Genomic DNA, 27,008 nt, shown 5'->3' on the forward strand with positions numbered 1-27,008 from the left:
TGGGAAGTTTACAGACTGTTACTTTACTTTTTACTTTTACGTATGCATCAAAAAAAATGAATAAAAAAAACATTTAGGCTATTTTTTTTTAAAAAGTCATTGTGTGGCACAGATCTAAAGGTGTAAATAAAAAGTTTATATAGCAAAAAAATCTTTATTCAAAGTATGCTTATAAAAGGATTTACGTATTATAGTGTTAATTTAAATGTAAATGTATCACCGATTAAATAATGAGTTTTTGCTGAAAACCGGCAAGAAACTCAGTACCTATCGCTAAATATCTGTTAGTTACTTTAAAAAAATTGTGTACAAAATTCGTCACTACACAGCGGGTTGGAAAAGTAATCTAGTAACTGAAAGAAATATCACCTAGTTCATAATCACACTAATAACGGAAAAACCGATGTAATGAGGACGATAGAAAACAAATCATAATTTTCATTTTCAGAATAAATTGTGATTATGAACTAAACAAACGTGTCAATGTTTAAAAGTCAGTAGGGGCGGCAAAATCGAGTAGTACTAGCGGCAGATTTGTAAATCCGCCACTGGCATAAGGATGTAAACATTCTCTTCGGGATAATTTTTACAAAGTGGGAATACTCACTGTTGCGTCGCAATATATTTACAGCAATATTATGTATATTCATAGTAAGATTGATCACTTTGATAAAATCAGTGATAATCATTGTATATGCACTAGAAGTAAGGATAAGCTTTTTTTATGGTATAGGTTGGTGGACGAGCAGATGGGCCACCTGATGGTAAGTGGTCACCATCACCCATAGACAATGACGCTGTAAGAAATATTAACTATTCCTTACATCGTCAATGTGTCATCAACCTTGGGAACTAAGTTGTTATGTCCCTTGTGCCTGCAGTTACACTGGCTCACTCACCCTTCAAACCGGAACACAACAATAATGAGTACTGTTATTTGGCGGTAGAATAGGTAACTGATGAGTGGGTGGTACCTACCCAGACGGGCTTGCACAAAGCCCTACCACCAAGTAGCTTATAACGCCAAGTTTCCGACTCCGCAAAGTTAATAAGTCCTTCTTAGGGCAGGGTATCCGCTTCTATAATAAAATTCCGCAGACAGTTTTAACTTTGCCGTTTAGTAAATTCAAATCGTTTGTAAAAAAATACATTGGTAGAAAAAGCATATTATTCGATACAAGATTTTATAGATGATAAAAAGTCGTGGAGTTAATACCGGTTGACTTCCAAGCAGAATATTATATTAATTTAAATGTTAAAAAAAAGTAACTATTGAATTTCTTGCCGGTTCTTCTCGGTAGAATCAACTTTCCGAACCGGTGGTAGCTTCACTTAATTGTAATAAAATGACTTACTTGTAAAAGCCTACTTGAATAAAGTTTATTTTGATTTGATTTGTTTTATTTGAATAACATGGTCATTTCTAAAGATATTCCAATTAAGTTTTACGAAGTCAGTCAGAGTAAGAAAACATTCGTCAATTTTCAAATTCATTCCTTTATCAAGTCTTAAGCTCTTAGTACCTTTTGAATCTAAACATCGAATCATTGCGACGCAATACGTCACTCTCGATCGGTAAAGCAGATTATCGCTCACACTGAGCACACGAAAATAGATCTTAAGGTGACGACCCTTTTCTTACCCCGCCTGTACAATATAATAAGTGGTTATTGTGACGGTATTTCAAAGTTTTTTGTAGATATTGATATGTTCTTTAATATTGTAGAACATACTATTCTAAAATCAATAATTTCCGCAGCGCTTTTCATGAAAGACGTTTTAGGGCGCTTATTTTACACCTTGGGTTACGTCACTTAGGATTTAGGAAGGATTCCTAATATTTTCAAGCAATAAATATAACCCATTTTGCTCAGGATAAATGTAGCTTTCCATTGATTAAAGAATTTTTAAAATCGGCTCAGTTGTTTTTGAGTTTATTCATTATAAACTCAACACACAAAAATACAAACTTTTGTTTACGGTAGTAGTGTAGATAAATATTATTAATATTAATTGACAAAAAATACAAATTAGTGTAATTCAACGCTGTTTTTATCCAAAAATTAAACTTTTGAACTTACAGTTCAATGCAAACTATTAAAATCTATTTAGTACGGACTACCTGGAAGAGACGAACGTCTAATAACCAAACGATACGGTTATGGCGTAAGGAACAGCAGAGGCCAAAGGCTCATTGAATTCACTCTCGAACACAAATTATTTATTCTAAACACTTTCTTTCCCAAAAAGCCCAACCAACGATGGACCTGGCGCTCTCCAAATGGAGAACACAAAAACGAAATAGACTACATATTAACAAATACACCTAACGCATGCCAAAATATAGAAGTCCTAAACATTAATTACCCGTCGGATCACAGACCAATTAGAGCAACCCTGTTAATCAAAAAACAAAAGAAGAAACGAACAGCATTTAAAAACAAGGAACATTCGTCATTGAAAACAGACACAGAAATATCAAACTATAAACAAAGCCTTCTGTCTCATCTACAAGCTGTAATTATATGCCAAGGAAAAACATCAGTTCAAGACTACTATAACAAACTAGAATATGCCATAATTCAAAGTTTACGTGATGCACGATTGCCTAAAATAATTTCAAGAGATACCCATAGAGTCTTAACTGAACGTACGCTGGCACTCATCGGGAGAAGACAGGAGCTTCAACAGGAGTTTTTGACCTAGTATGGTCAAAAACTCGAGCTGAAAAAAACGAACTATCAGCACTATACAAACTGATAAGTAAATACATAAAACATGACTATAAAACCTACAGATCGATGACTTTTGAAAAACATTTAAAAAAAGCGGGAAGTTCCAAAAAGGCTCTTAAAGAATTAAAAACATACAAGCATTGGATAGATGGTTTACACCGAGGGGACGTGACAGTGAATAATCGCAAGGAAATTGTAGGGGTAGCTACAACTTTCTACAAGACTCTTTATAGCGCCAATGACAAAAACCATAGCTATGCTAAGCCTACATACAGCAAAGAGAGCGGAAACATAATACAAATATCAGAAAATGAAATATTACAAGAGATAAAAAGACTAAAGACAGGCAAAAGCACCGGACCCGACGGAATTTCCAATGAATCCATTAAAGCAGCAAGTGCGATACGGTCTCCGCCCTTAACATATTTATTTAACCAAATCTTAGTAACTGCTGAAATACCGTCGCAATGGCTAGAATCAGACATTATTCTTATCTACAAAAAAGGAGATCCGAGAGACATTACTAATTACAGACCTATAAGTTTACTCTCATGTATCTACAAACTGTTTTCTTCCATCATAAATAAAAGAATAAGCGTCACACTAGAATCAAAACAACCAATAGAGCAAGCAGGCTTCCGCAAGAGATTTTCAACCATTGACCACATACACACACTAGAATTACTAATAGAAAAGTACAAGGAAATGCAAAGGGTGTTCTACATCGCCTTCGTAGATTATAAAAAAGCTTTCGACACCGTGTCGCACTCTAGTATCTGGGCCGCTCTCCAAGCTCAAGGCGTTGAACCAGAATACATAGAAGTTATTAAAAATACGTACAAGAAAAGCACAGCAAAAATAAAACTAGACGATACTGGCCCTGCGTTTCCCATCAAAAGAGGGGGGGGGGTGAAACAAGGAGACCCACTCTCCCCAAAATTATTTATATCGATTTTAGAGTCAATAATAAGCAAACTTAACTGGGACAAAATAGGACTCAAGATAAAAAGCAAATATTTGAACCATCTACGCTTCGCTGATGACTTAGTACTTCTCTCAGAATCTCACGTACAATTACAAACCATGCTCAATTCACTAAACGCAGCAAGCAAAGAGGTAGGTCTAGAAATTAATCTTTCCAAAACAATGGTCATGACAAACGGCACAAATATAAAAGTAGACAATGACACTTTGAAATATACAGATAACTACATCTACCTTGGGAAACAAATTGGCTTTGACAGTAAACAAAATGAACAAGAGGTAGCACGAAGAACACAAAATACTTGGAACAAGTACTGGTACTTAAGAGAAATACTTAAAAGTAACATGCCAATAAATTTAAAAACAAAAGTCTGGAATTCATGCCTCTTACCTTGCCTTACATACGCGTGCCAAACTTGGAAATACAGTACGACCGTAAAAAACAAAATAATTACCTGCCAACGCGGAATAGAACGAAGCATGTTGAATATTAAAAAGCTCCAAAAAATTCGCCACTCAAAAATCAGGCAAATCACCAAAGCCAAAGATGCTTTATGCTTTGCAAAAAAGCTAAAGTGGAAGTGGGCAGGGCATGTTGCGAGACTAGCGGACGAGAGATGGACCGACAGGGTAACCAAATGGAAGGGCCCACAGGGCAAGCGCCACAGAGGCAGACCTTGTCTGAGATGGGAAGATGATATCATAAAAATTGCTGGCCCCTGCTGGCCGCAAATAGCACAAGACCGAGAGAAATGGACTTCTTTAGAGGAGGCCTTCACCTTCACCTGAGGAGGGTTCTTGCTATAAAAAAAAAAAAAATAGAAAAAAGAAAAACTAAAGATTGTAAAAACTAGTAATAATTAACTATATTTTTTCCTAATATTATTAAAAAGTATTAACTTTCTTTTCTTAATAGTCATAATCTTTCTTTTTTTCCAAAATTGTACTAAAAGCAGCACTGTGCAAGAAATAAAAGGCTTTTTTATTTTTATTTTTTATTTTATTTATTTTTAGTACGGACTATTTATCCGTTCGTGATTTTAATCGGTTTAGAAACTCGTACACTTACTCCAGCCACATTCGATCTGGAATTTTAGTAAACAAACCATGTGTCATCATAATTAGGGTTGATACACTCTTAATAAAAAATAATAATTATTATAATTACAACTATATTCATTATAACACAATTTCCTGTTTAAACACAAAAAAATTAATTTAATATAGAATCCAAAAATTTCATTTAGCCGGTCAATACATAATTTATATGAAAATTAGCTTAAAATAAAAGTTTAAATTTTTTAATTACCACTATAATATTGCTACAAAACTAACAACCCTATATTTTAATACTGACGTAAAGAAATCGCAGGTTTGTAACATTTGGAGTGTTTTTTAAGCAATTGGCAGATTTAGGAAGGTATATATAATAGCGATACAGGCTCTTCGTAATTTGTGGAGTATATTTTTAGGCATATTATAATGGTAGTATAACCACAACAGGTTAAGAATGATAACATTACACACAACGTTTCATTACACATAGATTAAAAAAAGATATCTTGTTTTGGCTAGCATAAATATAGCACTAAAATCACTTTCAAATTAATCTTAATGAGTCCTGTCGTTTGGGAGGCGATAGATAAAGTTAATAAAGCGAGTTATATAACAACGAGTTAATTTCTGATATCATTTTAAAATTGGAGGTATCATTTTTGAGATCTACATTATTCCAGATCATCATAAGTATTATAATTATAACCAAGAATGCACTTAGTCCTTTGTCTTAAATATTTTATTATTAATCATCAAATTTAATTTTTATTAACATCAAAAATAATTGTTGTACATATTTCTAAAAATGTTTTGAGAATCTGCCTGACGTTGGTTGCTAAGCAACGCTTTGTTATTAAACATTCCACATCGAATTTGGCTGGAGTATAATTATTTAAATTATTTAAAAAAACATGACATAGAATTTGACCTCAAAAAAGAAGCACCGCGTCACTATCGAACGTCAATGAGAACTGCACAAAAACAATGTGATCTACAATTTTTTTTTCACAACGTTGCTGTCTACTTTTTATAGATAAAATATTTATTTACAATAAAGATAAGAACGCAGACACCGATTTATATAATCAAAACTTCGTTCAAAATTGTTACGTCAGCCACATCATTGTTATTTGTTGATAATAAAAAATGACCTTTGCACAAAGATATAGGTACAAATTATAATTACATATTTTTCTGTATTTTCCGATATCTCAGTATTCATGGAAGATGTTAAGAAAAAGTGAAGAATGGTGCGTAGAAGCAATATGGGGTAAAATCGCCTGTAAGTTTTATTTGTTATTCTGTGTTTACGTTTTTAGTCTATCTCTTTTGAATTGACAGATCACAACATATTTGGTATACGTTAAAAAAAACACAAAACTTCGTTTCAAAGTTGAGTTTCATTGCCTGTAAGTGTTTTGCTCGGTAATTTTCCGCAATAATATCACGATTTTAACCAATTTTATCGCGTATTAAAAATTTTAGATGTTTTTTTTTTTAATTAGTGTCTGTATTGTTTAGGTGTATCATGGGGCGATCCTGGAAATTCCCCTGTGCTAATGGTCCATGGTCATATGGATACTGCCGCAACCTTCATTCCAATTGTACAGCATTTACCTGACAATTATTATTATGTGGCGATTGACTTACCCGGTGAGTTCAAAAATATGTAAAAACGAAAAAAAAAATTAACAATTTTATTTAATTAATGTACTTACTAGAGCGAATTAAGTCGAATAACACTATAATTTTTTTTCTATAATATAATAATAGTAAGGATAAGAATAACTTATGATTAATTTGCAATGTTTTTATTTCTACATGTAAAGTTAAATAAAAATATAAAAAAAGTCTTTTTAAGTGTTCCGTTCACCTTAAATGATTAGCATACATATTATTAAAAAAAAAGAATAGTTATTCTTAATTCTAAAGTAGGATGTATATGTTAATCCTTTGATGGAACTAAATAATTATGTTTTAATTATTTGTGTAGGTAACAATGGAACTTTAATAGTTTAAATTTGGAACATAGAAATATTGAATCAGAATTAAAAATAAACTGTATAAAATACACGGATTCACATTAACAGCAACAAATAATTACGAGCATATTCTTGGGATTAGTCAAAAAACACAAACTCTTTGTATTCTCTGTGATAAAAAACATTAGCTGTGAATTAAATACATTAAATAAAACTTATAATCTGTCTGGTCGAGTTTCTTGCCAAAATATGACCAACAGCAATAAATAAATATACAAATAGAAAAAGTTACAAATGTTGCGGGCACAGAAGCTCTTAATAAGTTTTATTTATAATTTGATTTTTGATTTTCTTTCATTTTACAGGTCATGGCAAATCAGATCCATTCCCAGTGGGTCCTCTTGTCTCCCAGGCTCACCATATGATGGCGATACACCTGGTGATCCAGCATTTGAAATGTGATGCATTTGTCTACATGGCACATTCCAGTGGAGTAATAATAGGCGAGCAATCTTATGCCTTAACAAAAATATTATAAACTATACACAATGAGTTTTAAAAAGCTAATTAAATCAGCAATATTTTTTTATGAAACAAACAGACAACAATAATGTTTTTTGATCAAATCTCTCATTTCCGTGAGTGGTCATGTAAATTTTTTTGTCAGATGCTATTTGCCTCTGCATCTACCACTTTTCTCCTCTTGGACACAGTGTTGCACTTTTGTGAAAGATTTGATCATTTCATTATATGAGATCACTTCTATTGTCAAATAATGTAGTATAGATTGATCTTTCTTATTTTTTTTTGTTTTTTAAATAATAAAGAAATTTAATTTACTTTTGCCTCAGAACTATAATAATAATATTGAAAGCTTTATAATAGCAAATACAAATGTAGCTTTGTACAATTTTATTCCAAAAAGTTCTGTTTTTATTTATTGTAACAGTATGCAGGCCACCAGTTGGTAAATGGTCATCATCACCTATAGATATTGACTGTAAGAAATGGTAACCAAGCACCACCAACCTTGGTAACTAATATGCTAAGTCCCTTGTTACCTGAAGTTATACTGGCTCACTCACCCTTCAAACCGAAAGGTAACAATACTTAGTATTGCTGTTTGGGAGTACAATATCTGATGTATACCCTATCTACCTACCTAGGTATCTACCTAGACAGGCTAGCTATGATCGAAAATAATCTGTTTTATATATCTGATTTATAATCTGTATTATGTATGTAATAATATATATTGGCACCAGTAAGAACTCATTTTATCAAAGCAATTAATACATTTAATTGTCTGTTACAGGAATTCTCTACAACTATATATTTCCACACAGAATATCAAAAATGGTGAACTTGGACCCTCCCCCACCACTGTCTGTGAGCTGTTTCCAAGATTACAGCCCTGATATATGGTATCAATACTTTTATGATGATTATTATGAGAATTATTCAAGGTAATTTTAATTTTTATATATGTTTATAGAAATAGCCGGGTAGAGCACAGAGTTGGTTTGTCCACTGGCAAATTAGGAGCCATCCCTGTATAATTATTAACAATGATAAAATACAAATACATTAGAACACTATAGTCTGTTCGCGTTAAGAATGCAGTGAGTTGTCATTGTTCACCGGCCTGACTCCGCCCCTTTTGACCAATCACATCTAATGGCCTCCTCTCCCATTAAGGACAGGGCTTGGAACATATTTCACCACGCTGTTCCAATGAGGGATGGTGGAATACACATGTGGAAAAAATTCTATAAAATTAGACACATGCAGATTGACTCACGATGTTTTGCTTCACCCCCGAGCACGAGATGAGTTATAAACACAAATTAAGCACATACATAAAGTGGTGCTTGCCTGGGTTTGAACCCGAAATCATCGGTTAAGATGCACGCGTTCTAACCACTGGGCCATCTCAGCTCCATAAACAATAATCGCAATTATATATAACTGTATGTTAAAGAAAATTAATACAATGCAACTTAGATGTAGCATCGGCACAAACAGACCACATTCGAATTAAGTACGCTTTCCTAAATTATCAAAATTGATTACTTATGTAAATATGATCTTTACACAAACGTAATAACTTGTAATATCATTTGACCGAATATATTCGTCAATATGACACGTCGATTTACATGCACTCGCTGTCTCGGGTTGAACTGACGCGGAAATCTATAGCGACGAATAGCGTCGAATGGCGCGATAGGGAGCTATTTCTATTGGTTATGTAAATCGACAGTAATCGGTTTTATTGCATTTTCCGCTGCTATATCTAATTTGTATCGTACTATACCTATTAATGTAATACCCACATTGTATTCAATAGCTATTTTCTAGATGGGAAGTCGAACGTAGCAAAGAGTATACATATGAGCAAGCAATAAACCTACTAGTGAGGAGTAGGAAGCTCAGTAAGGAACAGTCTGCCCTGGTGCTGTCCAGAACCTTGGTGCCTGTTGGCAATGGTAAATACAGGTAAGGTGTATCCAGCTCACCTGAGATTTGCAAACTGTAGCCTATTAATACTGTATATTTTGTAATACTACAAATAACAACAAAAACAGCCTGTAAATTCCCACTGCTGGGCTAAAGGCTTCCTCTCCCTTTGAGGAGAAGGTTTTTGGAACATATTCCACCATGCTGTTCCAATGCGGGTTGGTGAAATGCACATGTGACAGTATGTCCTCACTATGTTTTCCTTCACCTCTGAGCAAGAGATGAATTATAAAGATAAATTAAGCACATGAAACAGCAGTGCTTGCCAGGGTTTGAACCCGCAATCATCGGTTAAGACGCACGCATTCTAACCACTGGGCCATCTCGACTCATTACTTATTTTGTAATAATTCATGGCATAATATGTAAAACAATTAATATAAAAGATCAAGGTGTCTCAAACCCACCTCAGATTTGCAAACCATAGCTCTTTAAATGTGTCAATAAAGACGACATGAGATGGCAATAGGAAAAAAGTGGTGAATAGTAAAAGAGGTGAGGATGATTTAAATTAAAAGTAATTTCAGCAGGGTTGTCAGATACACCGTAGATTTGTTAACAGTAATTTAGTACAGAATAAAATGTAAGAAAAACATTAAGTACGAAAACTATCTAATACATATTTACACACAGCAGATTTTTAAAAACAATCTACTATAAGTTTTATTGCATGTTTAATAAAAAAAAATCGCCTAATAATATTATTTAATATAATAATTATAAATGTATATACATTAAGCAAAGTTATACTAAATATAGCATAGATTTTTTGTTTTAATTTGTAACTTAAAAGGTGTTTTAAGACTGCCTAACATTTTATTCAACAAAATAAATTTCCTGACAATAATTTTGGTAGAATTGGTATTTTATAGTAATATAAAAAGAGGTTTTATTCATTCATTCAGTGTTATGACATATATGTTTATTAAAATTAACTTCACAGATTATCCTGGGAGCCCAGTATGAAAAAAGTGGTAGCTATGCCATTGACTGAAGAAATGATTATTAAAATGGCAACAACGAACGCACCACCCATGATAAATATCGTAGCGTCTATTGACGAAACTATTGATACGCTGAAGGAACGCGGCGATCGTATAATGAAGATATTACAAGTATCGATACCGGTTTTTATCGTTGTCAATGTCACGGGAACTCACGATATTCACATCACTAAACCGGAAGAGTTTGTCGATAAAATTAATGATTTCTTAAATAGTGACAAAACGAAATTCCTAGCTAAATTATAATATTAAATGTGTTTTTATTTGTGTTTTGTTTTATTTTTTTGTTTATAAGCATTAGTTATAAAGTAAAACGACGACGAAGAATAAAGTTATATACGAACGGTAAATGGTAAATATATATTGTAATTTCAGTAGTGGGTAGTTGGGATGGCCAAAATAAAATTATGTTTTACAATGATGCTCCAATCACTCTATCTTTTGTATGCCCCGCAATCGTCCAATTATTTTCTAATGACAGTTCAATCATTTTTAAGATAAGAAATAGTATTACATACCAGTATTAAATGTTAGGCCGTATAAAATAATATTAATTATTGTTTTATAAATTATTGTTCAATTAATTACAATAACATTTGTATATAATAAAGTACATTCAATAGCCTCTGTTATAGCATAATATGCAACAACAATGTGATTCAATCAATAATACAGAACCAAATGAAAACACCGTATCGGAGGCTAGGTTTACTTGCTAACACCATTCAATTCAATTTGACATCAAAACTGAAACCAAGTATAGCCATTAATTGTAAAAAATATCAGCTAACAATGCTGTACGACATTTGTTCACTACAAGAATGTGCAGGTCTTTTTTGCATACGAGGAAAAGTGAAGGGTTTAGTGATAAGTCGATGGTGTAACTTTTTACAATAAATAAATAAATAAGCCGCGAAGTCGGGCACACATTTTCTATTTCCATATTACATTACAATAGAATTTCAAATTACAAAATCAATAATGTTGTAGTAAACAGATATGTTATTAACGCGCAAAAAATGAAGACAAGAAAACGTCCTAATTGGGACGTTTGCCTTTAGCTGTTTTACGTAGTAATACGTTTTGCGTAATTAAAACATCTAGTTATCCCTTTTACTTATTGTTTTTATCAAGCTATCTTTTTTACTTTTAACGAAATGTAAAAATAAACGGTCCCCGGCGCGGCACACTTTTTTCTGTTGTTTAGTATGGATATAACATATCTGTTTATTAGAATATCATTGCACAAAATCAAAGGCTTTGGATAAGTCATAGAAAATCCCTAAGGCATCTTAGGCAACTAATATCTTGACCCGTATTTATATATGTGATATTTTTTTAACTATTATTCTGCCGTAAAGTTGTAACCATTTAAAAAAAACGTTATTACGAATACACATACTTAAAAAAAAGTTCTTTGAGTTGTGGCACGTTTTTGAATTTACACTGCTATTAAATTGCTGGTATTTATTTTATTAAATAATAGTAAATAATGACCATCGAAACTAAATTGTTGTTTAAAAAAATAAACGACAATTAAAAAGTAAAAAATATATTGATAAAGTAAAACTTTAATCAGGCAACATTAATAGTTTTATCATTATGTCAAAATTCAAATATATTTTTGTATGATAAAATTATTAACAACAGTACGTAATAATTATTCAAGTACGTAACAAGTTTCGGAACTTCAATTTATATGTGACATTTTGAGTCAGAAAGGTTACAAATATTCGAATCATAATAATAGTAGAGAAATGCAAAAATAACAGGGTAATTTATAAAAAACAAATGAGGCTACATTTTAAAAACATTTAAAATTAGAACAAGTGATTAAGAATGAAAGTTTTAAATGAGTGGTTCGTTGAGGTTGAATGGGGTAAAGTTGCTGGTAAGTAATGAAATTATTAATTATTTAACAATACCAAAAGTTTTCTTAAATCAATTATGTAAATATTGGTCCGATATAGAGTACGTCTTTCATTCAGGATATAAATCATGTATTCTAAGTCTTGATTGCTCATGCCTTTACTATAATCCTCATTATTATGAAAAAAAAAAACTATTCTTTATAGATTCTCTTTCTGAATTTATATTATGATAAACTTTTAATTATATCATTTACAATAATTGATGTATTGTATACTTGTCTGATTAAAAATCTATTTACTAACAAGAATAATAATATGAGAAAAAAAACAACATTTACAACTAAAACTTTCATTTCCTAAATGTTTTTTTTGTTGGTTTGTATTTGAGTTAGATACAAGTTATATTTAAGTTTTAACACATAGCATGTGGGTAATTTATAAAGATAATATTAAAAAAGAAAAAAAAATACAGAAATAATACATACCCAAGAATAAAGAACTGTTACTGTATGTATATAAATATGAATTATAAAGCATTCTCAAAAATTTTCAGTAATATCCTGGGGCAATCCGAGAGGTCAACCAGTGCTGTGTGTGCATGGACGCCAAGATAGTGCGGCTACATTCTTGCCGTTACTGGAACTGCTGCCTGAAGATTATTACTATGTCGGATTCGATATGCCCGGTCATGGAAGATCAGACACATTGCCTATAGGTTTGTTTATAAGTACTGTCCACAACAACAACAGCCTGTAAATTCCCACTGCTGGGCTAAAGGCCTCTTCTCCCTTTAAGGAGAAGGTTTGGAACATATTCCACTGTCCACAATATCAATGATATTGCTATAAAAATTATGCAATATTGGTCTTGATCTTAAATGATATGATATTAACAAAGAACTTGCAAAAAAAATCTATCATAAATGTTGGCAAAGCTGTTATCAGAACAAATAAAGATATATCTGCCAAGAATTGTTTATCATGCCATATATCTGAGCTGAATTTTAGACAGAGATTTATTTACGTTTATTCCGTACATTAATTGGGATGGACTTTCATTAAGTTTAGTATAGTATCTCTAGATAGCTCATTAGGATTCCCTATTGTATGCACTTAGCATTTAACAGCTTTAATTTCAGTACTTTAATAGTCTAAAATGTGTAGCTGTCATTCCATAATTGTTTGGCTTTCTATTGAATACACTTAGGGCACAGAAAGTTTTTCGTTACAAACACACCTAAAAACCACAAAGCTACTCCATTGGGAATTGGTTCATATGTGTAATTTGGTGACTGTGCAGTCAATGACTATGGCAAATTTTTAATTTTGTCTTAAATCCTTAGTTACAAATCTTCATCAATTTTGAAGATATTTACAATAAAAATATAACATCAATTAGCAAAATTGAATGATTTTGATTTCAGTTGGTATTTCATTCAAATATCAAAACATACTTTATTCAAGTAGGCTTTTACAAGCACTTTTGAATTGTCATTTAACAACTATATTAAGTTCTTAGTCTATACAAATTCTTTCTTATATATTATGAAAAATTGGTTGTTTTTTTTTATTTCAGGAATGCCATTGTCGAGATCTTTTGGTATTTATGTCATTGATAAAATAATTAGACACTTGGGATGGACCAAGTTTATATATATCGGACATTCCATGGGCGGTGGACAAGGTATGTTCTTTATGATATAATTTAGGTAGGCAGATGGGGAAATGGACTTTTAAATGTAAGTGGTCACCATATGGTTTTGCCAAGCAGTGATACATGTTGTTTTTTTTCGTTTTGAAGTATGAGTGAGCCAGTGTAACAGGGTTTTTATTTCTATAGGTTAGGCGCTTTTAGAAATAATAACCATTCCTTACATCGCCAATGCGTCACCGACTTGGGGAGCTAAGATGTTATGTCCCTTGTGCCTGGGACACGAAATTGTCAGCAGCTCAGTCGAACGCGAGCGGTGTGCGAGTGTGGTACACCGTATACCTCTAATAATTTGTAACTTTTGGCCTAACTCATATATTCTTAATGAATGACTTTAAAAAAAGGATTTTTTTTTCTTGGCTACCTTTAAATTGACTGAAATAAATCAGTGTCCCGTTTTGAGTCAAAAATAAATGGTCACGTTAGTTATGCATAATTGTTATAATAAAAATAGCCATGTTCATTCATAATCCTATAAACCTCCTAAAGGAATGAGGCCTTAGCCCAGCAGTGGGAAATTTGCAGGCTGCTGTTGTTGTTGTATTTATAATCTTGTGTTCACATTATAGTCGAGAATGCCCAGTGGTTAGAACGCGTGCATCTTAACAGATGATTGATTCAAACCCAGGCAAGCACCACTGATTCATGTGCTTAGTCTTTATAATTCACCTCGTGCTCAGCGGTGAAGGAAAACATCGTGAGGAAACCTGCATGTGACCAATTTCATTGAAATTCTGCCTCATGTGTATTCCACCAACCCGCATTGGAACATCGTGGTGGAATATGTTCCAAATGTCCTCAAAAGGGAGAGGAGGCCTTTAGCCCAGCAGTGGGAATTTACAGGCTGTCTTTGTTCACATTAGTTAGAAGAACATCATCATCTGTGTAATTCCAGGATTATTCTACAACGCGATATATCCAGGGAATATCACGAAAATGATCCTTCTCGACACAGACCCGGCTCTTTACTACTTGGTCATAGAAGACTTCACGGATTTCTATTCGGTCTACGATGACTTCTATACCAACTATGCCAAATATAATACCGATGACCGTGTGTACACCAAAACTGGGGCCTTGAATGCTGTGATGAGGGCTCGGGGTATGACTGAGGAACAGGCTGAAGTTATACTCTCGAGGAATCTCAAGAAGATTGGAGAGGATCAATACAAGTAAGTCATGTATTGTACAAATTTTGTTAAAGGTGACTGCCACATTGGCCGTGTTGCTTGATATAAGGCCATATATCTCGAAGTTCTTAGTACAAACTCCCCGGTCTGGCCGATACAAAAATGTTGGGTTATTTTCATCGAAATTTTCTCGGCAACAGCCTGAAAGCTAGGATTTAGAAGTTTGCTTTCTCGTGTCCCGTTAAGTCTTCTACTTTAGGTTTCGTGATTGTGCACAAATACGAATAATATTAATATTTCCTGCTTTGACTGGTCTCCATTAACATAGACTGTTTTCACCAAAACTGGTCAGTACAACATCATAATGGATGTTAAAATTTGTAAATTACCAATCTGTCAATCCACCGCTGATCTAAAGCTGTCGTTTAAACAACAACATGGTGGACTAATCTCCAAGATGACTTAGAGATTATTCCATCATGATTTGAATTAACTGAGTCAGTTAGACATTAATTCAATGATGTTCTAGTAAACAGATATGTCATTAACGCGCAAAAAGTGAAGACTACAAAACGTCCTAATTAGGACGTTTGCCTTTAGTTGTTTTACGTAGTAATACGTTATAATACATCATAATTACGTAGTAATACGTTTTGCGTAATTATAACATCTAGTTATCCCTTTTACTTATTGTTTTTATCAAGCTATCCTTTTTACTTTTAACGAAATGTAAAATAAACGGTCCCCGGTAACGGTAACGGTATAACATATCTGTTTATTAGAATATCATTGCTTACTTGCTTTTTTTTTTAAAAAAAGTTGCATTGCCCCATTATAAGGAATTGAAACCAAGACTTATTTCAAAGATTGACGCTGCAAAGATTGTCATAGTAATATTTACGCGCTTTTAAAAAAAAAATTGCTAGCTCATAGATCTTAACAGCTATGGAGATCTTTAAATCTTTGTTTCCAGATTGCTATGGGACAGACGGATGAAAAATTTAGCACCGATGAACTATTCACCGGACTATTGCTACAAATTGTTCTCGAAGAATTGTCCACCGACCTTATACATAATCGCCAATCGAAGCTTTGCTGGCTATCATTCAAAGGAGAAAGTTATCGTGGACGAACTCATAACGAAACTAGAGAGAAATGTTAAAAACTTCACAGTTCTGAAAGTGGATGGAACTCATGACGTACATTTCATACACCCAGAGCGTATTAGTGATCATGTGTGTCGGTTTTTAGAAAGAGACGAAGTTAAAAGCAAGTTATAGTTGATATAGCTCTGTCTCGCTCTCGCAAGCAAATCTTCCAGTTGACATAGTTTCTTCCGCCATCTTTAATGACCGTTATATTTCCTTCCTCATGAATCATTCCATCCATTGGATATGAAAGTCTGGTGCTTTTCGAGTCTATCGCGTTCAGATAGACAAGACTGACTACCAAATATAGGGAACCCTTTATTTGTGAATTTCCTAATGATCTTTGTGACCTTAGCAAGGGTCATGCCTGACCTTCAGTCGATGCCGATGTATTGAGGCAGTGCGCTGAGTCTCGGAAATTCTTGATGCTATTTGAATTTCCTTTTCGGTTCCCTGGGAGTTCTAGTAAAGGTTTTAATGACGACCTCCATGGTCGAGTGGTGTACACCGGTTTTCATGGGTACGCCGCTCCGAGGTCCGGCTGAATCGATGTAGATTATCATTAGTTTTCTTTGTTGTCTTGGGTCTGGGTGTTTGTGGTATCGTTACTTCTGATTTCCCATAACACAAGTGCTTTAGCTGCTGGGATCAGAGTAATGTATGTGATGTTGTCTCATATTTATTTATTTATTTTAAAGAATTTCTGTTTGACTTTTCGCTGTTTGACGCAATATAAAACACTTATATACTTACCTTAAAAAGGACTAAATATAATGGAAATATTTGTTTTGTAAGAAAATTAAATGAGATTCCTACTATTTTTATACAGGCTGATTCATTGAATAATACAAAACCAAAAGCATTCCATTTTAATTAAATTAAAAAGTTGGTTTCAGAGTATTTACTACTTATATATAGTGGTAGTGCTACGCTATATACCTTCGCGTTGTATCCAAATTGGCTAGCATCCCCAACTTGCAAGAACTCGCATTAAAACCGGTGTAAATTTTCAGCTTTGGCTAGCATCCCCAACTTGCAAGAACTCGCATTAAAACCGGTGTAAATTTTCAGCTTTGGCTAGCTTTTTTTTGGCATTTCCGAGAGGCCCAACACATGCTGGGTCCCAAAAATAATGGACTAGCTATGCTGAGCACTAACTTTCACCACAAGTCAAATGGCTTTGCCGTATCTTTGATTCAACCAAGCCAGCCCCTGCCCTCACTCTGATCATCATATCGAAATGCCCAGGGTGAAATAACGCCTTTAGTAAGATCATCCACCCTGGGTATAAATATTACAGGGGTGAGAGTAGACAGGTTCTGGATACATTTACAGGACCTTACATAAAACCAATGTAGAATCTGTTCCAAGACAACAAAGACCTTAAAATCTGGGAGCTGGCAAATCAAAACCGGGCCTGCTTAACCAATTCGACAGCTGAAATACGTTAATTTAAGGAATAAACATATTCTGCATTATACTAAAGGTCAGATCTCAAGATAAGATGTCGCTAAATAAAGCAAACCCAAAACTTCGAGTTGTCGCTTAAAGTCAAGTCCGCTTGTGGCATTATGGATCAGCGGGTCAGGATTTAATGTCATAGTTTCAATCTTACCCATGGGGCGGATTTATTTCTCGCCGAGTGATTTAGACGTTATTGTGGATTGTCGCCGATGAAGTGCTTCAGGGTGTGGAACTCTTCATTCCGTATTCTACAGTAGCTATCGGTAGCAAATCTAGGATTTGCTTGGCTTGATCGTTGCTTTAAAACGGCGTCATATCGAAAGCGGTAAGGATACCAAGGCTGTAATATCGCCGTATTTCTATCACTAAAATAATGCCAACTCTGCCTCTTTAAGACCTTCAAAAATATTACTGGTAAGGCGAAGTGGAAGCACAGTAGATTTGACGAGAGATTAGTACGTCTCCCTCCAAGAACACGTATGTTCTGGTCTCTCGCTAAGTCTATCAAAGAGAATTTCTGTGATAGAGAAAGAAGGCTTTCCTTTCTTGCATAGGAACTGAATATCGTAGGTCCATACCTAAGGAGAAACCTTGATCTTTTAGGCTTTCTTCCGTACAACTTGACCAATAACGACAGAAGAAATTTGCCACCAACAATTCCTCGGTGATTGATAAGGTATAGAATTATTTCCCACGACACCAAGGTTAAATTTTTGCAAAGAGCAGTTTCTCCTGATGACATGTGCTCCAGAATTAGCACCGGTTTTAAAGCAATTTTTCTTGCAATTCTACGTATTAGACGTCGTCCCTAACACCTGGAATATTGCTTTGATGTACACAATCACTAAAAAAAGGCAATCCGTCTAGGTCCGTTATAATTATGCCCTATAATCATCACTTCCCTGTCCTCAAAAAAATAGAGTCCATTATTACTGCCAGCATCTAAAAGATCTGCAGTGCCCAAAGGACCAACTGATACTACTGGTACTACATTTTTTGTCGGGATCAGTCGGTGATCTTCTAGTTTACCTGACACATAGATGGTGCAAACAGTTGACCCCAAAGTGGAGGTATCATCCGACAATTTGGACATATCTGTCGCCTTGGGACAAAATTTCTCCAAGCTTCAAGTCTATTGGCATTTCAATACACATGACATAATCACGGCATTTTTATGTATTTCCCTTGGTGGTAGGGCTTTGTGCAAGCCCCTCTGGGTAGGTACCACCCACTTATCAGTTATTCTACCGGCAAATAACAGTACTCAGTATTGTTGTGTTCCGATTTGAAGGGAGAGTGAGCCAGTGTAACTACAGGCACAAGGGACGTAACATCTTAGTTCCCAAGGTTGGTGGCACATTCACCTTAAAAAGCACCCCGGTGTTGCAGATGTCCATGGGCGGGAATAGTAACTTTCCATCAGATGATCCTTCTACTTATTTGATTCCTATAAGTAGGAGGAACTAGGAGGCTTATTAACCATAAAAATAAACCATTCGTAAACCGAAGCGCAATTTACAATTAATTTTACTAACTTCATACTTAATCGTTTATTTCAAAATTGTAAAGTTTTATAAAGAACAATACCGTACATACCCCCCCCCCCCCCCCATCAGAATAGCGAATAAGGAAAGGATGTCTTGTTCCCTTTTTTATTTAATTTTAGTGTGGATGTCTCTAGATAAATATGTTCTAGACCTTTTTTATAAATATTGTTATGGTGATTTGTAAGGTGAAAGATAAATGTGATATATTTTAATAAAAATTTTAAATAGATTTGTCATTTGTGTTTTTTTACACGGGTACAATAAGGATGCAACTATAAGTAATATTATATTTCTTGTTATAACAATATAAATATGCGATGCTGTGGCCAGCAAATAGTTTTTTTTATTATGTACCTTTTGGTTTCTATAAGTATATTTATATGTATATAATATTTAATAAGCTGGTAACATAGGATTTAGGGTAGTGCATGCAAAATTTCACGATAGTGGGTAGTTGAAACACAAATTAAGTTACCATTTAAATTATTGTTTATTTCAGATTAATAAGAAAAATATATTTTATTAATACAACTTTGTTTGAATTAATTAATGGATTGTACTTTATTGTACACCACAAACAAAAAATAATAAAATATAAAAACGTGAAATAAAATATAAATACAATAAATGTAGATTAAAAATGTTGTACAACGGGCGCATTTATGGCTAATTAGTCATCTCTTCCAGACAACCCATAATTTATTTCTTTAATTATAAATGTATTACATATTAATGTTCGTTACTGTCGAGTGCCGAGCTATTACGTCAACTTACATTTGAACCAACTGAAAAATATTGGGGAGTAAATAAATCATTACAATTTTGCTTTAAAATCTTCCAATAAAAATTTTGAAATGTCATCCGCCATACAACCCGGGTTCTCCAGATGTATGTCATGTCCGCCATTTACAATTTTGTATCTGTAGTTACCATGCGGCCAAGCGTACTCGTCCATCACGAAGGGTACACGACTGTACGATCCGTTGTCTATGGAACCTTTTGCTATTATAGCCAGTGTTGGCGTTTTAAGTGCTGTGTACATTTCTTTTAAATGTTGGGGCTGGAGGGGTAATTTGAATGTACCTTTCATGCGTTGGTCGTACGTGAATCTAAAAAAAGAAAATCTGTTAAAAAGATCAACAACAACAACAACAGCCTGTAAATTCCCACTGCTGGGCTAAATGCCTCCTCTCCCTTTGAGGAGAAGTCCATGAATATGTATGGAGGTGCGCGCACGTTACGACGTGACATTTGTGTCTGCATCAGTCACCGTGGCAAAAATCACCAGTGCGCGCTAGTTCTAACACATGACAACCAACACCGTAAAACGCGAACAAAGCCGCTGGCGACTACTACTATTGAATAAAGGAGTTTGAGTTTGAACAGCGAAATAAAATAAAGGGATTATAAATTGTCACGGCCGTTCGTTTTTGACTTGGGCTAGAAAGTCTTTACATTTGTAATTACATGAGGACACTAGGTAGCGTTACAAATGCAAAGGTCATAGTAATCTGCCTGATATTAACGTCAATAGTTGATCTTATATGACTAATAACTGAACCGACCGTCACCTGCTCAATATGGTGCGGGTGTAGGAGGCTACGAAAAAGGTAAAAAATAAGTAATAGTACGCTGACAATATTATTTTTGCTCAGTATGACATCAAAGATACATGAAAAAAATTTGAGCTGGCGTACTATTACTAAATTGTTTTATTTTTTTTACCACTGCGACGTCCTAATTCCACACCCATCGCGGCAGCTGACGCTGAGTTCAGTAATAAGTATTTGAGATAAATAGAAAAAGAAGATAAACAGTCGGTGTAAAATCACTGCCGAAAATACAACGCTACCTCCCGGACTGTCACCAAAACACGAACATATGTCATTCTGAGATTGGTTGCTGGTCCACATCCTATCATAAAAAAAAACTGCGTTAAAGTTTTACCTGTACAGTCCATCTCCTGCCGGTTCTATGTATCTATCTAAAATATGATCAGCAGCCTCTTCAGAGAGCTGTTGAGCTTTCATTATTGTTTCCTTAACCTGAAATTGAAATAATATGTTGTATTTTTATTGTACAGCTTCTACCAGTTTTTAGGTCACGTGTTCTTGTACCTGCATGGGTGTGTATTGTTGTAAGTATTACTACTTCAACAACAACAACAGCCTGTAAATTGCTCACTGCTGCGGTAGGGTTCCTTCTCCCTTTGAGGAGAAGGTTTGGAAGATATTCCGACTGTTCCAATGCGCTTTGGTGGAATATACATATGGTAGAATTTCTATGAAATTAGACGCTTGCAGGTTTGCTCACGATGTTTTCCTTCACCGCCGAGTACAAGATGAATTATAAACACAGATTAAACACATGCATATTCAGTGGTGCTTGCCTGGGTTTGAACCCTCGATTATCGGTTGAAATGCACGCGTTCCAACCACTGAGCCATCTAAATATATAATGAATGAGTGGTACCAATCTTACATACCGTACTATTTTTTTTTATGATATAGAGTGGCGGACGAGCATATGGGCCACCTGATGGTAAGTGGTCACCATCACCCATAGACAACGACGCTGTAAGAAATATTACAATTCCATACATCGTCAATGTGCCACCAACCTTGTGAACTAAGATGTTATGTCCCTTGTGCCTGTAGTTACACTGGCTCACTCACCCTTCAAACCGGAACACAACAATACTGAGTACTGTTATTTGGCGGTAGAATAACTGATGAGTGGGTGGTACCTACCCAGACGGGCTTGCACAAAGCCAACTACCAAGTATCTAATGATATTGAAAGAACTAAATACCTGTTGATAACTATACTTTGGCGCAGACTCCTTGCCACTTGTATGTTTTCTATACGCTTTATCTTGGTAATGACTCCCGTATATCTCCTTGTACCAGCTCGGTATCTCCTCTGGTAGGATCGTGTGGTACGCAGGCACGGGGTCTAAGTCTACTACCTTCGTCATCACGCCCGGGTACGCCATATTGAAGTATTTACCTGCAATGGAAATTATTAAACATAATCATTTTGTATTTAATTGGAGATGTCTAGTTACAGCTAAAATACTTCTGTTGCCAAATATAAAAGCATTGTTAAGGAAGTCTTGTGTGCGAAAGGTAAGTACATAGTACCATACGTAAGTACATGGTACTATACAGTAAGTAAGTTTATGATTAGCACAAGTTGGTAATAAAACATTTGCCTCAACTGCTTTGTTTGACAGAAAAAGATCCGCTGAGTTAGTGAGTTGAGTGGTTATCGTTTTTTGGTGTGGTATTGGCTCAATCCTGGCTTTGAATCCAGAAACTCATAGTCTTAAATTTTAAACAACAATCAAAATTAAAACAACAAAAACAACAGCCTCTAAATTTCCCGCTGTTTGGCTAAGGCCTTTCCATTTGAGGAGAAGGTTCGGAACATATTCCACCACGTGGAATACACATGTGGCAAAATTTCTAAATATGTTAATGTTTCCTCATGATGTTTTCCTTAACCAATTAAGCACATGAATATTCAGGGCTTGCCTGGGTTTGAAGCCGCAATCATCGGTTAAGATGCACGTGTTCTAAGCACTGATACATTTCGGCTTACTTATCGTAAAGTCATAAACAAAATATAATTACCTACAGCTGTTCCAAGCGAGTGTGCAATGTAAATAAAATGTTCCCATTTAAAATGTTCAGCGACATTTTGTAATGTTGGTACAAGATCCCAAATTGTGAAACGCACTCCTTTGGGGAGATGATCGGAGAACCCGTTTCCTGGTAGATCGATACTGACGTAGTAAAAATTGGTGGGTAACTTCAGGATAAGAGGACGGAATCCAGAACAAGGTACGATGCGACCTGGACTCAATAAGACTGGTGGGTTATTTGAGTCGCCCCACGTTAAACCTGAAATAAATAAAAGAGGAATCTGTTAGTGGCGTCTAACCCTTTCTGCTGATTGAAGGGTTGAGGCTAATTTTTCACATGTCGAATATTCCATCCAATACTGATGTTCCTATTTCTGCATTTGACTATTGACTAATTTGTCCTGTAAGTCCGAAAAATATATATCACTACATAGTCCAAAATAAAGTCGCCTTCTCTGTCCCCATATGTATGCTGCCGCCCCTACTTTTTGCAACATTAATGATTTGTGTTCTATCGTCCTCATTACATCGGTTTTTTCCCGTTATTAGTATGATTATAAACTAGGTGATATTTCTGTCAGTTTATAGATTATTTTTCCAAGCCGCTATGTAGTGACGATTATACGGATTACGGACGTAATGTGTACACATATAAGTGTAAGTTTTTTTTAATTTCTGTAAGATAATAACAATTTTAGGCTAAATTTGCCGCCCCTCTAAATCTCCCGCCCTAGGCTCCAGCCTACTTAGCCTATTGGTAAATCCGCCACTGATTATACCCGATGTATTTAAAACGTACTTACCTCTTATATTTCCCCACGGGGCTTTGATTGTTATTTCTTTCTCTGTTGATCTTAAAGATGACATTGCTCTGTAAATTAGACGTGTTTAAGTAACTGGATTTTTAAAGTATTTGGTCATTTTAAAGCTTTGTTTAGTTTTTATCAAAATAGAAACTTATTAGGTTATTGGATGTGTTATTATATGGCTAGCTTAGCTATTAATAGCCGGTAAGTTTAGAGGCATAATTTGATATTTAACCGACCTTTAAAGACATACACAATTCGACATACATGTATGAAATTGTTAGAATCTTTGTCCACAAATTTCTCGAAAAGTAAAAGTCGTATTGAGATGATCATTTTTAATTAAAATTCAAGTGTACCAAACACTTGAATTTAGGAAACAGTGTTTTATTAAAATCAGTCTAGTAGTTACGTGGATATATTCACTAGCTGTTTCTGATTTTGATGCCGGTTTTAATCTTTTGTAAATTATTTATTAATCGATGCAGAAAACTATATAACATTTTACGAGTACTTATTTGTCAAACTCTATGTTATCATTAAAAAACGTGTCGTTATTTTAAAAATTGTATGTAAATAAGTATGAAAAAATATGAATAAAACTCTTAATATACACTTTAAATATTCTAATCCTATCTTTATTTGCCATTCATCTCTAACACTAGTCAATTCCTCATTGACTCCCTTTTTGTACATTAAATATTTTACATAATATTTTTTTAAATGACAACATTTTACCGTGTATGGTATACAATAATAAGACTTAAAACCCATTACACAATGAAAAAATAAGAGATAAGAAATAAGGAATAGCACAGCAACCAAAACACAATAGGCGATAGGCTACAATATTCAACCAATCACAGCGATTGAATAACTGCTACTAGTTACGTGCTGCTGTCAGTTTTACGGAACTTCGTTGATGCGATTGGCTGGCTATAAGAAATAAGAAACAAATTCCCATCGTGACGGAAGTTTTGTTCTTATTTATTATTCCTTATTTTTGAATTATGAATTGATTAACGGTGCTGCCATTGTTGGATTCCGCTATTCCTTATTCCTTATCTCTTATTTTTTTAATTGTGTAATGGGCTTATGACATTCTTCTCTATGCATTATTAATCTGTATTTATTTATTTTGTCCATTTCTCTAGATGTCAAAGTTCAATGACATAAAATATTATAATAAATTACATCGTATTACAATAATAAACTTAATGAAATATAATCTAAGTAACAATAATTTACCTGAATGCACACACGCGTACACTGTTTCTCATATAATATTTAATATGTTATTCAACAAATAATATAAACGAAAAATGTAACAAGTAAAACAATCTCCGGGTACGACGTAACTCGCTAATCTTACATCATACTATGCAATATACAATCCTTATCTTTTCAAACGTACACATCGACTATGTTATCAAGATAATATTTTATATCTCTCTATACGTAATACGTAAATAAAGAAAAACAAATATAGTTCATTATATTTACTTTTTCTTGACCATATTTTCGGACCCCCATATCTTTCACCCTTTAGGGTATAAATGATTTAAGTAATAGGTACAATACTAATCAATCAAACGTAACCCATTTATCAAATCCAATCAAATCAAAATAAACTTTATTCAAGTAGGCTTTTTCAAGCACTTTTGAATCGTCATTTAACAATTAAGATAAGCTACCACCGGTTCGGTCTTTTTTAACGTTTACAAAATACAAAGTCATGTTAGTTAAATATAATTATTTAAATTAATATATCCTGCTTGGAAGTCAACAGGTATTAACTCTGTGGAATTTATAGATGATACAAGATTTTATAGATGATATAAAGGTGTGCCTTTATATCATCTATAAAATCTTGTATCGAATAGTATGTTTTTTCTACCAATGTATTTTTTACAAACGATTTGAATTTACTAAACGGCAAAGTTAAAAATTATTGGATTTCTAGATTTCATCTTCAAACAAGCAATGAAATTCGCAATACATCGTACAAAATAAATTCAGCTAATTGTTTAATCGACGTATCGTGGTAAAGACTTATATAATCGTTAATTTTATTGTATAAGGTCGTATATCCTATATACTCGTATTTTAAATTATGCAACTATAGGTACTTTAGACTTCTGATAAGGACAATCTTCAGTTCCACGTTTATGTTTTACTATCTTTCCGCCTTAGTGACGTAACGTTACCTTCAAAACGTTCAATTTATATATGAAAATAATCGTTTTTTATTTTAACTTAAATGTGGAATGTTCTGTAGTGTGGAGGTTTTAATTACTATTTTTTTTAAACTAACTGACATTATTTCTGTTTAAAACTTAGTATGTAAATTAAAAATAAAGTTAAATATTAGGTGTATAAATATTTCGATGTTAACTTGTAATTAGTATTTTTTGATATTGGTTGCCAATAACTTCGACAAAATCTACTATTATTCTTAAAAGTTAATAGATAATTGGGGATAATTAATTAAAAAAGTCTTTATATATACTTTGCGTTGTAAATGGAAAATTATAGAATAGCATATAGGTACAATTCATTCTTAAATTATTTATTTTAAAAAACGTAATTAATGAATACTAATAAAGTTACAATATTAAATAGAAAATGTATTAATTAATTATAAAATATTGCTAAATTTGCATGAAATAAAAAAACGTAAATAATATAATGAAAACTTTTTGACTACTATTTTGAGCTGTATGCTAAGTTACAACTGTCTATATTTATGCATACTTTTTTTTTTAAGCAACTTATTAGTTGATTCTTACCTTGTTGTTAATACTATACTGTAATAGAATTTTTGTATGATTTTTCTTGACATTGGAGAAGGTTACTCAAATAAATACAATTTGAAACAATTTAAATTTAATAATAAAAAAAATAGTAAATACAATTAACGCTTACACTTTCATTGGTAACTTTAATATTGAACGGTTTATTTTAGTGCAGTTTATTTTATAATACGTTAAGTTGTTGATAATAATGTAAATTAATCAATTTAAATATAAATAGTATATCGTACATAGTGTATGAGTGCTTGCATGCTTCAATTTAACTAAAACGACTTTGTATTTTTTAAATGTTAAAAAAGAGTAACTACTGAGTTTCTTGCCGGTTCTTCTCGGTAGGATCTACTTTCCGAACCGGTGGTAGCTTCACTTAATTGTAAAATGACGATTCAAAAGTGCTTGTAAAAGCCTCCTTGAATAAAGTTTATTCTGATTTGATTTGATTTTCAAACCTTTCCTGAAATAGAGAGAAGATTTAAATATATTTTTATTTTATTATTCATAGGTTTTCTAACTGGCAAACAGCCCAGTTAATATTACTTCGTCACCACCGAAGAAAGTAGAGAAACTGAGTTGAAGAGCGAGTTTGTTGTTTT

At 33.6% G+C, this 27,008-nt stretch overlaps 3 protein-coding genes and 1 pseudogene across 3 annotated transcripts; 3 read left to right on the forward strand and 1 right to left on the reverse strand.

Annotated features, from left to right (window-relative positions):
- Nucleotides 1-1,413: 1,413 nt before the first annotated feature.
- LOC124541355 lies at nucleotides 1,414-4,508 on the forward strand (annotated as a pseudogene).
- A 1,272-nt stretch (nucleotides 4,509-5,780) lies between these two features.
- On the forward strand, nucleotides 5,781-10,548 carry LOC124541526 (serine hydrolase-like protein 2). Its single transcript, XM_047119441.1, has 6 exons — nucleotides 5,781-6,057; nucleotides 6,297-6,428; nucleotides 7,123-7,260; nucleotides 8,073-8,223; nucleotides 9,119-9,256; nucleotides 10,221-10,548. Exons 1-6 carry the CDS (start codon nucleotides 6,003-6,005, stop codon nucleotides 10,525-10,527), a joined length of 921 nt encoding a protein of 306 aa, XP_046975397.1. The 5' UTR covers nucleotides 5,781-6,002; the 3' UTR covers nucleotides 10,528-10,548.
- Nucleotides 10,549-11,921: 1,373 nt separating this feature from the next.
- On the forward strand, nucleotides 11,922-16,327 carry LOC124541723 (serine hydrolase-like protein). Its single transcript, XM_047119660.1, has 5 exons — nucleotides 11,922-12,172; nucleotides 12,706-12,867; nucleotides 13,728-13,835; nucleotides 14,758-15,034; nucleotides 15,966-16,327. Exons 1-5 carry the CDS (start codon nucleotides 12,121-12,123, stop codon nucleotides 16,270-16,272), a joined length of 906 nt encoding a protein of 301 aa, XP_046975616.1. The 5' UTR covers nucleotides 11,922-12,120; the 3' UTR covers nucleotides 16,273-16,327.
- A 3,493-nt stretch (nucleotides 16,328-19,820) lies between these two features.
- On the reverse strand, nucleotides 19,821-24,993 carry LOC124541542 (serine hydrolase-like protein). Its single transcript, XM_047119458.1, has 6 exons — nucleotides 24,851-24,993; nucleotides 23,600-23,667; nucleotides 22,786-23,055; nucleotides 21,963-22,159; nucleotides 21,099-21,196; nucleotides 19,821-20,260 (listed from the first exon to the last, which is right to left on the reverse strand). Exons 1-6 carry the CDS (start codon nucleotides 24,880-24,882, stop codon nucleotides 19,966-19,968), a joined length of 960 nt encoding a protein of 319 aa, XP_046975414.1. The 5' UTR covers nucleotides 24,883-24,993; the 3' UTR covers nucleotides 19,821-19,965.
- Nucleotides 24,994-27,008: the final 2,015 nt, after the last annotated feature.

This window comes from Vanessa cardui, chromosome 28 (assembly GCF_905220365.1).
Source record: "Vanessa cardui chromosome 28, ilVanCard2.1, whole genome shotgun sequence".
Taxonomy (NCBI): Eukaryota; Metazoa; Arthropoda; class Insecta; order Lepidoptera; family Nymphalidae; genus Vanessa; species Vanessa cardui.